This window comes from Octopus bimaculoides, chromosome 28, assembly GCF_046866305.1.
Source record: "Octopus bimaculoides isolate indiv1 chromosome 28, ASM4686630v1, whole genome shotgun sequence".
NCBI classification, from domain to species: domain Eukaryota; kingdom Metazoa; phylum Mollusca; class Cephalopoda; order Octopoda; family Octopodidae; genus Octopus; species Octopus bimaculoides.
The window spans coordinates 22922711-22936161 of NC_142955.1; the positions used below are offsets into that span (position 1 = coordinate 22922711).

A 13451-nucleotide genomic window follows, 5' to 3' on the forward strand; every position below is an offset into this window, starting at 1 on the left:
TATATATATATATATACATATATATATATATATACATATATATATATATATATATATATATATATACATATATATATATATATATATATATATATATATATATATATATATATATATATATATATATATATATATATATATATATATACATATATATATATATATACATATATATATATATATATATATATATATATATATATATATATATATACATATACATATATATATATATATATATATATATATATATATATATATATATATATTGAAGAGCTGTGGACCTCTGAAGGCAAAGCTATTGCAGTATCTTGTCCTACATCTTGATGGCAAATTTGGAGTCCTTGGCACTATGCAATGGCGTCCAGTTCTTTTATTTGTGTAACTTTCGATGCCAAAGTTTGGGACAATTCCTTCGAGGATCTTCCAGATGTATATTATGGCATATCTTTCTCGTCTACGCTCCAAGGAATAGTCTTAATCTCTTGAGTCTTTCCCAAATAGCTTATATGCTGCATAGAGGCTATCTTCTTCGTTGGATTGCCTCAAGTTCTGAGATTAATTTGACACTGGTTGGTGACCATAGCTGAGAGCAATAGTCAAAGTGGATTAGAACAAGTGTCCTCCCAAGCACCATCATATATATCAAATATTCTGCTCAGTACCACAGATTTAGTTGTCAGTTGCTCAACCATAACCATTTGAGTATGTCTCTTGGTGGCCGACATCATGTACATCTCTGACAACGAGTAGGAGTAGTGGAGGAGCATTGTAATCATGTATTGAGAGGGATTCGCTGGAGTTTGAATAAATATCATAACAAAAGCAAAGTTTGAAGGGAATATTAGCCATTTTTCATACTTTCTCGAGGTAAGCGAATAGGAAATAACAGTTACTACCCACCTACACAAGATCGTGTAACATGGTGTAATCAGATCTGTGTTGGTGAATATTGATTAGAGAAACAATCTTTCTTACTGTTAATAATCACAAAAGACTACATCTTGAAATTATGTTACAGATTCTGTCATGCTCAGACTTGAAACAATTTTATTTAATTACAATTTAATTACAAGGAAACAATGAAACAGCAAATGGAAAAGAAAGTGTTTGGTATGGTATGAAACAGCACTAGATGAAAGGGGAGGAGCAATGGTCACACACACCGCAGAAAAAAGGATGTGTTCAACCTTTCCATGGGGTCACAACCATGATGGAGATACCATGGAAAATGCTAAGCAACAAACACTGCAGCGACCACTGATCTTTACAGGGCTCTTTTCTCAGATGGTCTGCCATTATTTCAATTTTTATTTCTTTATTGCCCACAAGGGGCTAAACATAGAGGGGACAAACAAGGACAGACAAAGAGATTAAGTCGATTACATCGACCCCAGGGCATAACTGGTACTTAATTTATCGACCTCGAAAGGATGAAAGGCCAAGTCGACCTCGGCGGAATTTGAACTCAGAACGTAACAGAAGACGAAATACCACTAGGCATTTCACCCGGCGTGCTAACGATTCTGCCAGCTCGCTGCCTTCCATTATTTCAATTTTGCAGAGGAAATCAGTAGTGCAGTGTCTCAGAACATGTGAGGTTTCAATAGTGGCCAGTAGAAACTGGTAGTGGCTAGGTCGCCCCTATATATATAATTTTGAGCTTGTAAATATGGTGATGGGGAGTTGTTCCTGAAAGCAATATAAAAGAGGGCATAACTGTTTTAAAAACCGATACAGATCTTTCAAGTTCTACCTGCAGGAAGAGTGCTATTCCTTCATCCAAAGGGACCATTCAACATTGTTTCCATTACAAGAGAAGCATTTACACAATCTTGCAATTTAGAAAAAAATACAGGTGTACATTGTTGTACCATCTTCATCTCAACAACTTTCACCTCTGTGTCATTAAATTAGTATCCCCAAGGGGCTTTTGCCATGCAAGAGTCCTGTGGCAGTACCACATAGTAAGATCCATACCAGCACTGTGTAAAAAGCACTAATGTCGGTACCATATACAATGCACTCATGCTAGGGCTGCATGCAAGACACCCATGGTGGGCCACATGGTAAGGACCGATGACGCTACAATGTGAAAAGTGAGCACACTGTGTAAAATGTTTGGCATTAAGGAAGGGCATCCAGCCATACAAACCAAACCATCTTGCTGGCTCTGGTTAAACCATCCAACTCATGCCAACATGGAAAACAAACATTAAACAATGAATAATGATGAAGACTGTTCTTCCCTGTACTGAACAGGTGGAAGTTAGAAGGCACCAGATCCATGTTGTACAGTGGTTGAGGGAAATTTGCCAATTGTCTGATTTCTTGACAAAGATGTGTGTTGAGTGCTTGGATCGATTAATCGACTTTAATACAGCTGGGTATGAGTATAAAAACAGCATCCCTTTGCCAAGCCATGTTGAGAAAGTGTGGTAGCACAGTCTTATTAAACCATTAGGATCTCATGTTCAAATTTATGGCCTTCACATTAGACTGTCGTTGGTGGAGAGAACATGCTGAGGCCCCTATACTGCAGTGGACCGAACCTAGGCAATCCCATCCAGTCAAAGGTGTGGTCATGGATTGCTTTGATGAATGTGGAAAGATTTCAGATTCTTCTGGGAGTTCTTCCTTCTAAATGCTTTCTCTAAGCTTTTTCAATGTCTCAGTTGCATATCATTCTACAGCCATGTTCCAGAAAACTAAGAAGGATGCTTTTATTACAAAAAAAAACAAGTCACCACGACTCTATGTAGCGATGGCTGGCTAATAAACTTAGGACTTGCAGAAGAAGTATGATACCTTTTCATAGGTTTAGCCTTCATTTCCAGATCCCAAAGACACGTTTCATACCCTGTCACCAGATGAGAGGAAAAAAATATATATAAAGCTCGTTTATGAAGAGTTAATAGACAACTTTCAGAGAATGATTTCCCACAGATATCACACAAATATGGTTATTCCCCTGTGTGAATATGTCTATGTTGAATTAAGCTACGTATTGCAGCGAAGGATTTGTCACAGTTATCACAGTGATATGGTTTCTCTCCTGTATGAACACGTTTATGTTGAGTTAAGGGACTACTTTCAGAAAATGATTTACCACAGATAACACACTGGTATGGCTTTTCTCCCGTGTGAATACGTCTATGTACAGTTAAGTGTGAACTTTGTGTGAATGACTTACTACAAATATCACATTGATATGGTTTTTCACCTGTATGAAAGCGTTTATGTTGAGTTAAGTCACTACTGCCAGAGAATGATTTACTGCAGACATCACAGCGGAATGGTTTTTCTCCTGTATGAATACGTTTGTGTTTAGTTAAGCTGCTTCCTACGGAGAAAGATTTGCTACAGACATCACAATGATATGGTTTCTCTCCTGTATGAATGCGTATATGAATAGTTAAATTACACTTAAGAGAAAATGATTTACCACAGATATCACACTGATGCGGTCTCCTTCCAGGGTGGAAACATTTGTGTGTATTGAAGCGGCATACAGCAGAGAATGATTCGTCACATATATCACAGTGATATGGTTTCTCTCCAGTATGCATGCGCATGTGCTCAATTAAATGACGGTTATGAGAAAATGATTTACCACAGATATCACAACGATGTGGTCTCTCTGCTGTATGAGTAAGTTTGTGTTTATTGAGGCGGCATTTGACAGAGAATGATTTATCGCATATATCACAGTTATAGGGTGTTTCTTTGCCCTTTTTCTTTATATCATCTGGAAAATTAATGGCTTTAGATTGTGTTTTAAATCCAGCTTTCTTCTCACACAATTTAATTTCCATAATTTTTCTCCTCTCATTAAAATAAATTATCCACAAATTTATGTAAACCTTTATATAACTTCAGTAAAACATTTTCTTCTTGTCTTCAAAAGATGATAAATAATTCTTTAATCATAAATATTATATGATAATCTGAAATAAGATGAAAAAAAAAATAGTGTGAGATATACTGTATAAGATATAGAAAATATTTAACATAGCGTTTAAAGTGGTGCAAATATTTTCTACTTGTTAATATTCAAACCAGCCAGATCCAGCCTCTCACACCTATCATACAATGTTATCCTAAAATTAAACAATCACATCATCAAAACATGATTAATTCACAACAACTAATAAATAAGCTTTAAATTTGATGAAATGGAAAAGAAAGGCATTGGAGGGGCGATGCATCACCTGCATGCAGATAACACTTTTTGCAGCTTATAACATGACTTACAATTTTCTTAACCTTCGTTCATGTGTATCCATGTGCAGGTGTGTGTTTGGGGGGTGGGGTAGTGCGCAAGAAAAACATTTACAGTAAGGTATTGATAAAAATTCTATGAAAATAAGTTATCTTTATATGCCATATTTGCAATTTTCCGCATAAAAAATTGGAAAGTCAGTATTAAATGCTGGTTCAGTGAATTTACGGAATTTACCGAATGCCATCACCTTCAAGTACAAAATCAAAGATTGCCCCACAAATACCTCACTACAAGTGAAAGAATCATGGTTCACACTAATATTTATTCACATTTCATTTACACCTTTGAATTTGAAGACTTGATACAACAGCTTGGCTCTTTGCAATATCAGTTCTATACAATGGCATACTCCAATGTTGATGCCTCTATTCCATTTTTAGCCGAACATGGCCTCTTGCTGTGTACATGAGATTGTCCAAAGTGCAATACCTTGAGCATTCTGTACCAAACATAAGGTGATGCGACAATGTGGACGGTGTAGAAAGGAATGTGGATACTCCATATCTACATTTAAGGACATTTTTCTGGAAGGCGTCCATCTTCCGCCATGGATAGTTTTGCTTTTTCTGAAACACTTCCTCAGGGTAGCCTGGTCACACAAATCAATAGAGGAAAACCTGTGTAGATTGGTAAGTCTTTCTATATGGAAGTCTACCAGTTTTGGGCAGAAAACCACCAAACTGTTATCGTAGGACTAGGAGTTGAAGTAGAAGTTGACGAGACAGTTTTGGTCAGTCAGGAGTACCAACATGGCAGGATTGTGAAAATGGTTTGGCTTTTTGTCGAACTAGAACGGTTAAGTAAGAAGATATTCATAGTTCCACTGTGAAATGTGGTGAGGCCAACAGACGAAATGCTGGGACTCTGACTGCATTCATTACCCATTACATCAGGTAGGGGTAATTTACAGTGACTGTTGGTGTGCCTATAGTAACCTCAACAACCTGGGCTATATGCACTATCAAGCGAACCATAGTCAGCATTTTGTTGATCTTGTCAACCCATCTGTTGACACTCACACTCAAGAAGAGCATTATTTGACCTGGAATGAGACCCGAGTACCTGAAGCAGGACGTTGCTTGGTTCCTTTTCTTATGGGCTGTCTCACCACCAACCCAGCAATTTCATAAGTTTCATGTGGAGGCTGCAACATTATATCGAAATTCCTGAATCCAAGGAAGACTATACACAAAATATAATTACTATCTTTTAAAACACACATAACACATTTATTTGCAGTTAACAGAAACAACACAACACCACACGCTTTCATAATAAACACCTATAAAGCATATTCATTTATTTTCTCTTTTTCAATATTTAACGAGAAGAGAGCAATGTTGCTCCTAAAAATGTTAAAACTTTTATTTTAATACCCACTTTCCTATCATTTAATTGGAGAATTGTAAATATGGCACATAAAGATAACTTATTTTCATAGAAGTTTTATCAATACCTTTCTGTAAATGTTTTCCTTGTGCACTTCCCTATCCCTAACAAACACCTACACATGGATACACATGAATGAAGTCCCATGAAGTTTTTATTGTTTCCAAATGAAGAACAGACATATTAATGAGTATCATGTTTGTTTCTATCAGGATCGACATATATGTCAGGTATGTAAAACATATTTTGGTGTATTTTCTGTTCATTTGCATGTAGACACAAGCCCATTCATTGTCACTTTTAGACAGCAGGATCGAGTCGCCAGGGGTGTATGAATCGATTTTGGAGTTTTCCTACAGAAAATTTGAAATTAATTTTTGTTTTCCATATTCCTAATCTCCATATTTTACCACATAGATTAAAGAAAGAAATAAAAAAAAAACTCAGAAGGAGGTTAAAATTAAAAAATTCAGGGTGGGGAGTGCTAAATTAAAAACTTTGATAAACTGGATTTTGGGATTTTGGCATATTCGGAATTTCCGTCATCGAAATCATAGGAATCCGCTAAAAAGATGGGGTGGGTGGGGGGAAGGTTGCTTATTGTTGACATTATTACTGGGAAACGAAATCGAAAAATAAAAAACAGATAGTGCAGCAGGTATAAAAAAAGGTGTACGAAACGAATATGAAAACAAAAATGTCCGGAAAGCAACGGGGAGGGGAGGTGTTAGGAAACTTCAGAAATCCGATGTTTTTTTCCCTCATAATTTTTAGGAAAATGTTTTTTTTTTGGATGAAAATTTATATAAATCTCTTTCAAGCGGTATAGATTACGATTGTAAAGAAATTTGTCGGGGAACATCTTTTCCGAGGGGGTGAGGAGAGGACATCTGAAAATTCACAAGATCCGTAAAGTTCAGGGAAATATAACCTTTTTGAAATCACTAATTGGGTTTTTTCAAGGGGACTTGCATGCTATACATCCCTCTGAAGGGTTCCGCTCCTTACTTCTACAACATATATTGACACACATATCTATCTATCTATGTGTATATATGTGTATGTATATATATATATATATATATATATATATATATACATATATATATACATTAGAAGAACCCCAACCCCTTCAAAGAGATATTTAGCATCCAAATTCCTGAGGAAAAGACGTTCCCCTACAAATTTCTTTATAATCGTAATCTATACCGTTTGTAAGGTATTTATATAAAATTTCACTTTCCTAAAAGTTATGAGTAAATACATCGGATCTCGCCAATTTTCCGAAGGCTTCTCCTCAACCCACCGTTGCTTTCCGGACATTTTTGTTTTCATATTCGTTTCCTACACCTTATTTTTTTTTTTTTTTTCGATTTTGTTACCGGGTAATAATGTCAGCATTAACCAAAAGGTCGATTTTTGCGAACCGGTGTACTTGTAAACACTAACCAACTTATTTTGGCTTTAAGCATTACTATTATACGAATTTACACTCTGGTGAAATTAAGAAGTCGTATATCTATGTATGGTTGAAGATAATGACCTAATCTGTTCAATCGTTTTCCAGTAATTTTGCAAAGACAAGTGATTACAATACCTTGCTTTCGCTTTACGTGAGCAGAGTAACAATCACAATGCTAAATGGTTCTATAGAAGAAAGACAACAGTATTACCATATTATAGCAAACCCTTGTTTGTTTACAAGGAAGTAAATATCTCTCCATGGCTGGACATGTTTTCACAGAAGACTTGAAACAAGCGACTCCACGTGTATGACTGTACCACTCAACTATTAAGTGATGTCAAGACAACCAAAAAGACACTAACTCACACATACTCTCATACCGACACACACGTGTATCTGAAATGTATGTCAACCAAAGCCTAAAGTTTATGGGGAGGAGGTTTATCGATTATTATAGACCCCCAGCACTTGACCGGTGCTCATTTTATCGACCTCTAAAAGGATGACAGGCTAAATTGATCACAGCTGAATTTAAATTAAGAATATTAAAAGATGAGCAATTTGCCCGACGTGCTAACGGTTCTGCCAGCTTGGTTACAACCTTAATAATAATATATTTAAGTAGAGCCGAAGCGTGTTGATTTGTGTTGTTATTCTTGAAATCTGTCTTATCACTGATTTCAGTAAACGTGATGGAGAAGAGATTTAATATCGATGTCTGACGAGCACCATTAATTTGCGTTTTGTAGAGAAGTGTAGGGAGTCGGTCAATGTCGAAGAAAACATATAACATTAACAGATATAATAGTTTCATTATCGAATACTTACAGAAATGCTTTGCAAAGGATAAATACTGCTACCACTGTAATGCGGAGATGACAAAATATCAGACAACACAAAGAAAGAAACTGAGTTCGAAGACGGAAATCATTCTCTAAGAACGCATGCGTAGAGGTGATGCTTGTTTCACCTTTATGAAAGAGCATGTCTTGCTATCTGTCTCGATCTATCCGTCCGTTTACGTACCAACATGTCTATTTGTCTGCGCCCATGTAACACAATGCAATAAAGTGTTCCCATGATAACCATTTGTGGGTCAGCTATCATTTACTCCTGGAACGTCCAATATCAGGCGGGTACTCTTCAGGAAGAGTGGTCCCGGTGCGCGCACTCGCGCATCCGAGTCGTGACTAGTCGATCCCACGACTACCTAGCGCGTGTGTGCGTCGCGCAAAACATGTATGAAGGTTTTTCTAAACAAAATAAATAATTTTTTTAAACCAAGTAAATAAATTATACACAACCTGCTTTTGGTAAAGAGTCCATTAAAAAGTCGGTCTTTCAAAATCTGTTGTTCAATGGTATGAGTACAAGAGAGACATTACAAGTAATGTATCTTGAATAGTACCTATTTGGCGCTGCAAATAATCATGATAATAAAACAACATGCGCAGGAAGCAAATTTTTGTTAATCGTAATTCCCGTATGTGTGTATGTGGTTTCAGGTGATGGAGATATAAGCCACCCGCTCCGTCTTTGAAAAATATTTTTCCTTTATGGAAACCCACGTTTTCGGCCACGAAGATTCCGCTTCTGAAAAAAAATTGGCGAAAATCGCAACTTCAAAATTTCAATTAATTTTCTTCATGTTTCGCTTTTCTCAGAAACTTTTTGTTAAATTTATAGTTTCACACCGTTTTCTGCAAAACGGATGCATTTCTGACAGCTTACGATGACACAACTGAGCCGATTGCTCGAGAAAAAAAAAACAAAAACAACAACAAGGGGGGAAATAATTAAATACCGAAATTGAGTCTGGTGTAAATTTACCAAGATTTCTTTCATTCCCGCAGTAAAATGAAGTAAACTGTGACAAAGTTGTCAAAGAAGAGTTTCTTAGAGATTTGGCTGTTTGGAGATTAATTAGCTATATTATATTCCTGGTTTCAGAATCTTTTTGCTCAATACAGAGAGGATGGTTACTCTTTGACTTGTTTCAGTCATTTGACTGCGGCCATGCTGGAGCACCGCCTTTAGTCGAGTAAATCGACCCCAGGACTTATTCTTTGGATGCCTGGTACTTATTCTATCGGTCTCTTTTGCCGAACCGCTAAGTTACGGGGACGTAAACACACCACCATCGGTTGTCAAGCGATGTTGGGGGGACAAACACAGGCACACATACACAGACATACATATATATATATATATATATATATATATATATATATATATATATACATATATACGACAGGCTTCTTTCAGTTTCCGTCTACCAAATCCACTCACAAGGCTTTGGTTGGCCCGAGGCTATAGTAGAAGACACTTGCCCAAGGTGCCACGCAGTGGGAATGAACCCGGAAACATGTGGTTGGTAAGCAAGCTACTTACCACACAGCCACTCTTGCGCCTGGATAATGATAATTTCAAAATTAATGACAGAGCGAAATAAATTTTCCAGAATCACTGCAACATTTCAGCTGACTAATTAAGAATTATGGGATTGCTGAAATGTGGTCAGAATTATTACGGATGAAAACGCCAAACCCAGAGAACAATTTAACCTGTCGCGTCAGCGTCATCGATGTCAAGGAATTATTGACAAAGAACTGGGAGGGGAAGCCAAAACATGCGTTTTTCTGAAAGCATGCCTTTCTTAGTTATTTTACTGAAATAAAAGACTATCTTTCAGGCATTGAAATGATAGTTATTGCAAGATAGGAACGGGGGGGGGGGGGGTAAAAGAATTCATATGCGTTCTTCTTTAAGCATATCTAGTGGGAGCTAAAAAGGGCAATACAGTGAAGTATCGAATCTGGACAGGTTTCGTTTGAAACAGAGTAACTATTTTAGCTTAGTTTGCAATGATTTGGACAACTTTTCAACGTGGTTATAAATACATTACGTTCTTAAACTGATTTTTGAGTTATATAAAAATCAAGGGGACAGGCAGTGCATCACTAGCATGTCTCAACTGCACACCACTGATATATATATATATATGTAGTGGATCTCGCAAGCATGAAGTGAATTCGATCCACCATAGCCAAATTGAAATTTACGGTTCAACAGAACTTTTCTCAAGGTGGAAAAATGGTTTTTCTCTGACAACAGTTTTACATTTGCCAGATTGCCTTTAGCTAGGCCGAAATAATGTCTTCACCACTTGACCCTTTCTAACCTCTTCTACTTCACCGAAAGCTAGAATAGAGATAACAAGACCACCAACTAAATCTATTGTTCTCAATGATATGTCTATCCTTCTGGATTGTTATAAAAGCAAGAAACCCCAAGCAAAAAGATAGTTCAGTCACTTTGGTCTTCGTAGTCATCAGTCGCATGAGCGTTTAAGGAATATAAGCGCCATGGAAGGATAACAGACAGGAAGCTATGCTGCGGTAACCGGTAAAGGCCTGACGGAGGAGGTACTGCAGGTCCATGAAATCCAACTGAATGACACAAATTTTAAAAAGTTTAGCGCCTTGTTGAAGAAGGGGGGGGGACAGCCTGAGGCTGATGCCCCCAAAGGAAATACTGGAAAGAACAGAAAAGAGAACGGTAATTTATTGAACGATGAATGTGCTAACTGAGAAGGTGGAAATTGCAGCAGAGGATGAAGGGGAGTGCTTTCAAGAAATAAGAAACAACATAATGTTTTACACGAGAGGCAGAAAGTACGGCACAGTGGAGGTGCACTTCAGAAGTGAAGAAGGAGCGAGGAAACACTCCACTGTGCCTTTGAAATCAGACAAGTGGGCACTTCTACCTTCTTATTGTGGAAAACGTACAGCCAAAGTAAGGATAGGTAGAGTGCCCCCAGAAATCGACAAGGAGTGGCTGGTAGCAGCCATCCACTATAATTCAGAAGAGGATGTGCAGATATTGGAGGTAGATCGGTGGGGATGTAGACTGGAAGTTCTGGTCCACATTAGCATACCTGACCCCCATAAAATAGCAGAAGAGCTGGTGCTTGTAGATGACACGAGGCTGCGAATTGTTGTGGAGGGGAGATCTCCAGTGTGCTATGCTTGTGGAACAAGATGACACATGAAAGCAAGGTGACCCCAGAAAAGTGAACAGGAGGAGGTGGAGAAGGTCAGGCAGAGGGGAAATGATGGAATATACAGTCGTAGAAAAAATTGAAAAGTAATGTAGAATTGCCACCAAAAAAGAAATGAAAGGCAGAGGAGAAAGGAAAAAAGTGAAGAAAAAAGGAAAGATGAGGAACTGACTGAAGAGTGAACCCAGAGATCGGTGCCTTCTACTAGTAAGGAAGGACGGGAGAAGAAGGGACATGAAAGTGAGAAGGAAGGAGTAGCAGAGGTAGAGATCGGTGAAGTACAGCAGTGAGAGAGGGGTGAGGTACTGAAGAAAGAACTAACGAATGGTAAGCACGAAAGAATGTTTGTTACTTAGAAAAAAAGCGTAGAAATAGAAAAACGAATTTCTAAAATGAAAGATATAATGAGAGTGAAACTGGCGAACACGGAGGAAAATCGAGAGGTGAAAGCGGTGTTAGTTGGAGGAGGAGAGGGCAGCAAGGTTAAAAGAGATATTTGGCGACAGAGTCAAAACGACAGGATAACGAGTTCAATACAATGAACTGCCATCAGTAACAACACATGACAAGATAATGCTTGATATAAAATTGGGCTAAGTAATTATTTTATTTAAAGGAAACAAAAAAAAAAACAGTAAAATGGAACTGCCTACTTTGAGGGGTAGGAAAGCCATTTTATCCTCATTATTTTCATATTCATATGCTATATGTTTTATGTACCCCAATGTAATGTCTTGTCTGTCCTTGTGGTGTCCCCTCTTAATCGACTTTAATACAGCTGGGTATGAGTATAAAAACAGCATCCCTTTGCCAAGCCATGTTGAGAAAGTGTGGTAGAACAGTCTTATTAAACCATTAGGATCTCATGTTCAAATTTATGGCCTTCACATTAGACTGTCGTTGGTGGAGAGAACATGCTGAGGCCCCTATACTGCAGTGGACCGAACCTAGGCAATCCCATCCAGTCAAAGGTGTGGTCATGGATTGCTTTGATGAATGTGGAAAGATTTCAGATTCTTCTGGGAGTTCTTCCTTCTAAATGCTTTCTCTAAGCTTTTTCAATGTCTCAGTTGCATATCATTCTACAGCCATGTTCCAGAAAACTAAGAAGGATGCTTTTATTACAAAAAAAAAACAAGTCACCACGACTCTATGTAGCGATGGCTGGCTAATAAACTTAGGACTTGCAGAAGAAGTATGATACCTTTTCATAGGCTTAGCCTTCATTTCCAGATCCCAAAGACACGTTTCATACCCTGTCACCAGATGAGAGAAAAAAAAAATATATAAAGCTCGTTTATGAAGAGTTAATAGACAACTTTCAGAGAATGATTTACCACAGATATCACACAAATATGGTTATTCCCCTGTGTGAATACGTCTATGTTGAATTAAGCTACGTATTGCAGTGAAGGATTTGTCACAGTTATCACAGTGATATGGTTTCTCTCCTGTATGAACACGTTTATGTTGAGTTAAGGGACTACTTTCAGAGAATGATTTACCACAGATATCACACTGGTAAGGTTTTTCTCCTGTGTGAATACGTCTATGTACAGTTAAGTGTGCACTTTGCGAGAATGATTTACGACAAATATCACATTGATATGGTTTTTCACCTGTATGAAAGCGTTTATGTTGAGTTAAGTCACTACTGCCAGAGAATGATTTACTGCAGACATCACAGCGGAATGGTTTTTCTCCTGTATGAATACGTTTGTGCTTATTTAAGCTGCTTCCAACAGAGAAAGATTTGCCACAGACATCACAGGGGTATGGTTTCTCTCCAGTATGAATGCGTATGTGAATGGTTAAATGACACTTAAGAGAAAATGATTTACCACAGATATCACACTGATGCGGTCTCCTTCCAGGGTGGAAACATTTGTGTGTATTGAAGCGGCGTTCCGCAGAGAATGATTCGTCACATATATCACAGTGATACGGTTTTTCTCCTGTATGCATGCGTATGTGAATAATTAAATTACACCTTTTAGAAAACGATTTACCACAGATATCACAACGATGTGGTCTCTCTGCTGTATGAGTAAGTTTGTGTTTATTGAGGCGGCATTTGACAGAGAATGATTTATCGCATATATCACAGTTATAGGGTGTTTCTTTGCCCTTTTTCTTTATATCATCTGGAAAATCAATGGCTTTAGATTGTGTTTTAAATCCAGCTTTCTTCTCATATAATTTAATTTCCATAATTTTTCTCCTCTCATTAAAATAAATTATCCACAAATTTA

General features: G+C 37.4%; 2 protein-coding genes across 4 annotated transcripts; both read right to left on the reverse strand.

Moving 5' to 3' along the window:
• Positions 1-1004: 1004 nt before the first annotated feature.
• On the reverse strand, positions 1005-9228 carry LOC128251054 (uncharacterized). Of its 3 annotated transcripts, none has more exons than XM_089344185.1 (2): positions 8444-9228; positions 1005-3947 (listed from the first exon to the last, which is right to left on the reverse strand). In XM_089344185.1, exon 2 carries the CDS (start codon positions 3813-3815, stop codon positions 2964-2966), a length of 852 nt encoding a protein of 283 aa, XP_089200311.1. In that variant the 5' UTR covers positions 3816-3947; positions 8444-9228; the 3' UTR covers positions 1005-2963. The 3 variants fall into 3 exon arrangements, with proteins under 3 accessions (XP_089200311.1, XP_089200310.1, XP_089200312.1); XM_089344184.1 differs by lacking the exon at positions 8444-9228 and adding an exon at positions 7968-8061; XM_089344186.1 differs by lacking the exon at positions 8444-9228 and adding an exon at positions 7348-8061.
• Positions 9229-11775: 2547 nt separating this feature from the next.
• LOC106883620 (uncharacterized) lies at positions 11776-13414 on the reverse strand. The gene has a single exon (XM_014934712.3). It carries the CDS (start codon positions 13408-13410, stop codon positions 12559-12561), a length of 852 nt encoding a protein of 283 aa, XP_014790198.3. The 5' UTR covers positions 13411-13414; the 3' UTR covers positions 11776-12558.
• Positions 13415-13451: the final 37 nt, after the last annotated feature.

Bases quoted from the DNA above. Each gene is read 5' to 3' on its own strand.
- LOC128251054 (XM_089344185.1), bottom strand. From the start codon at position 3,815: ATGGAAATTAAATTGTGTGAGAAGAAAGCTGGATTTAAAACACAATCT.
- LOC106883620 (XM_014934712.3), bottom strand. From the start codon at position 13,410: ATGGAAATTAAATTATATGAGAAGAAAGCTGGATTTAAAACACAATCT.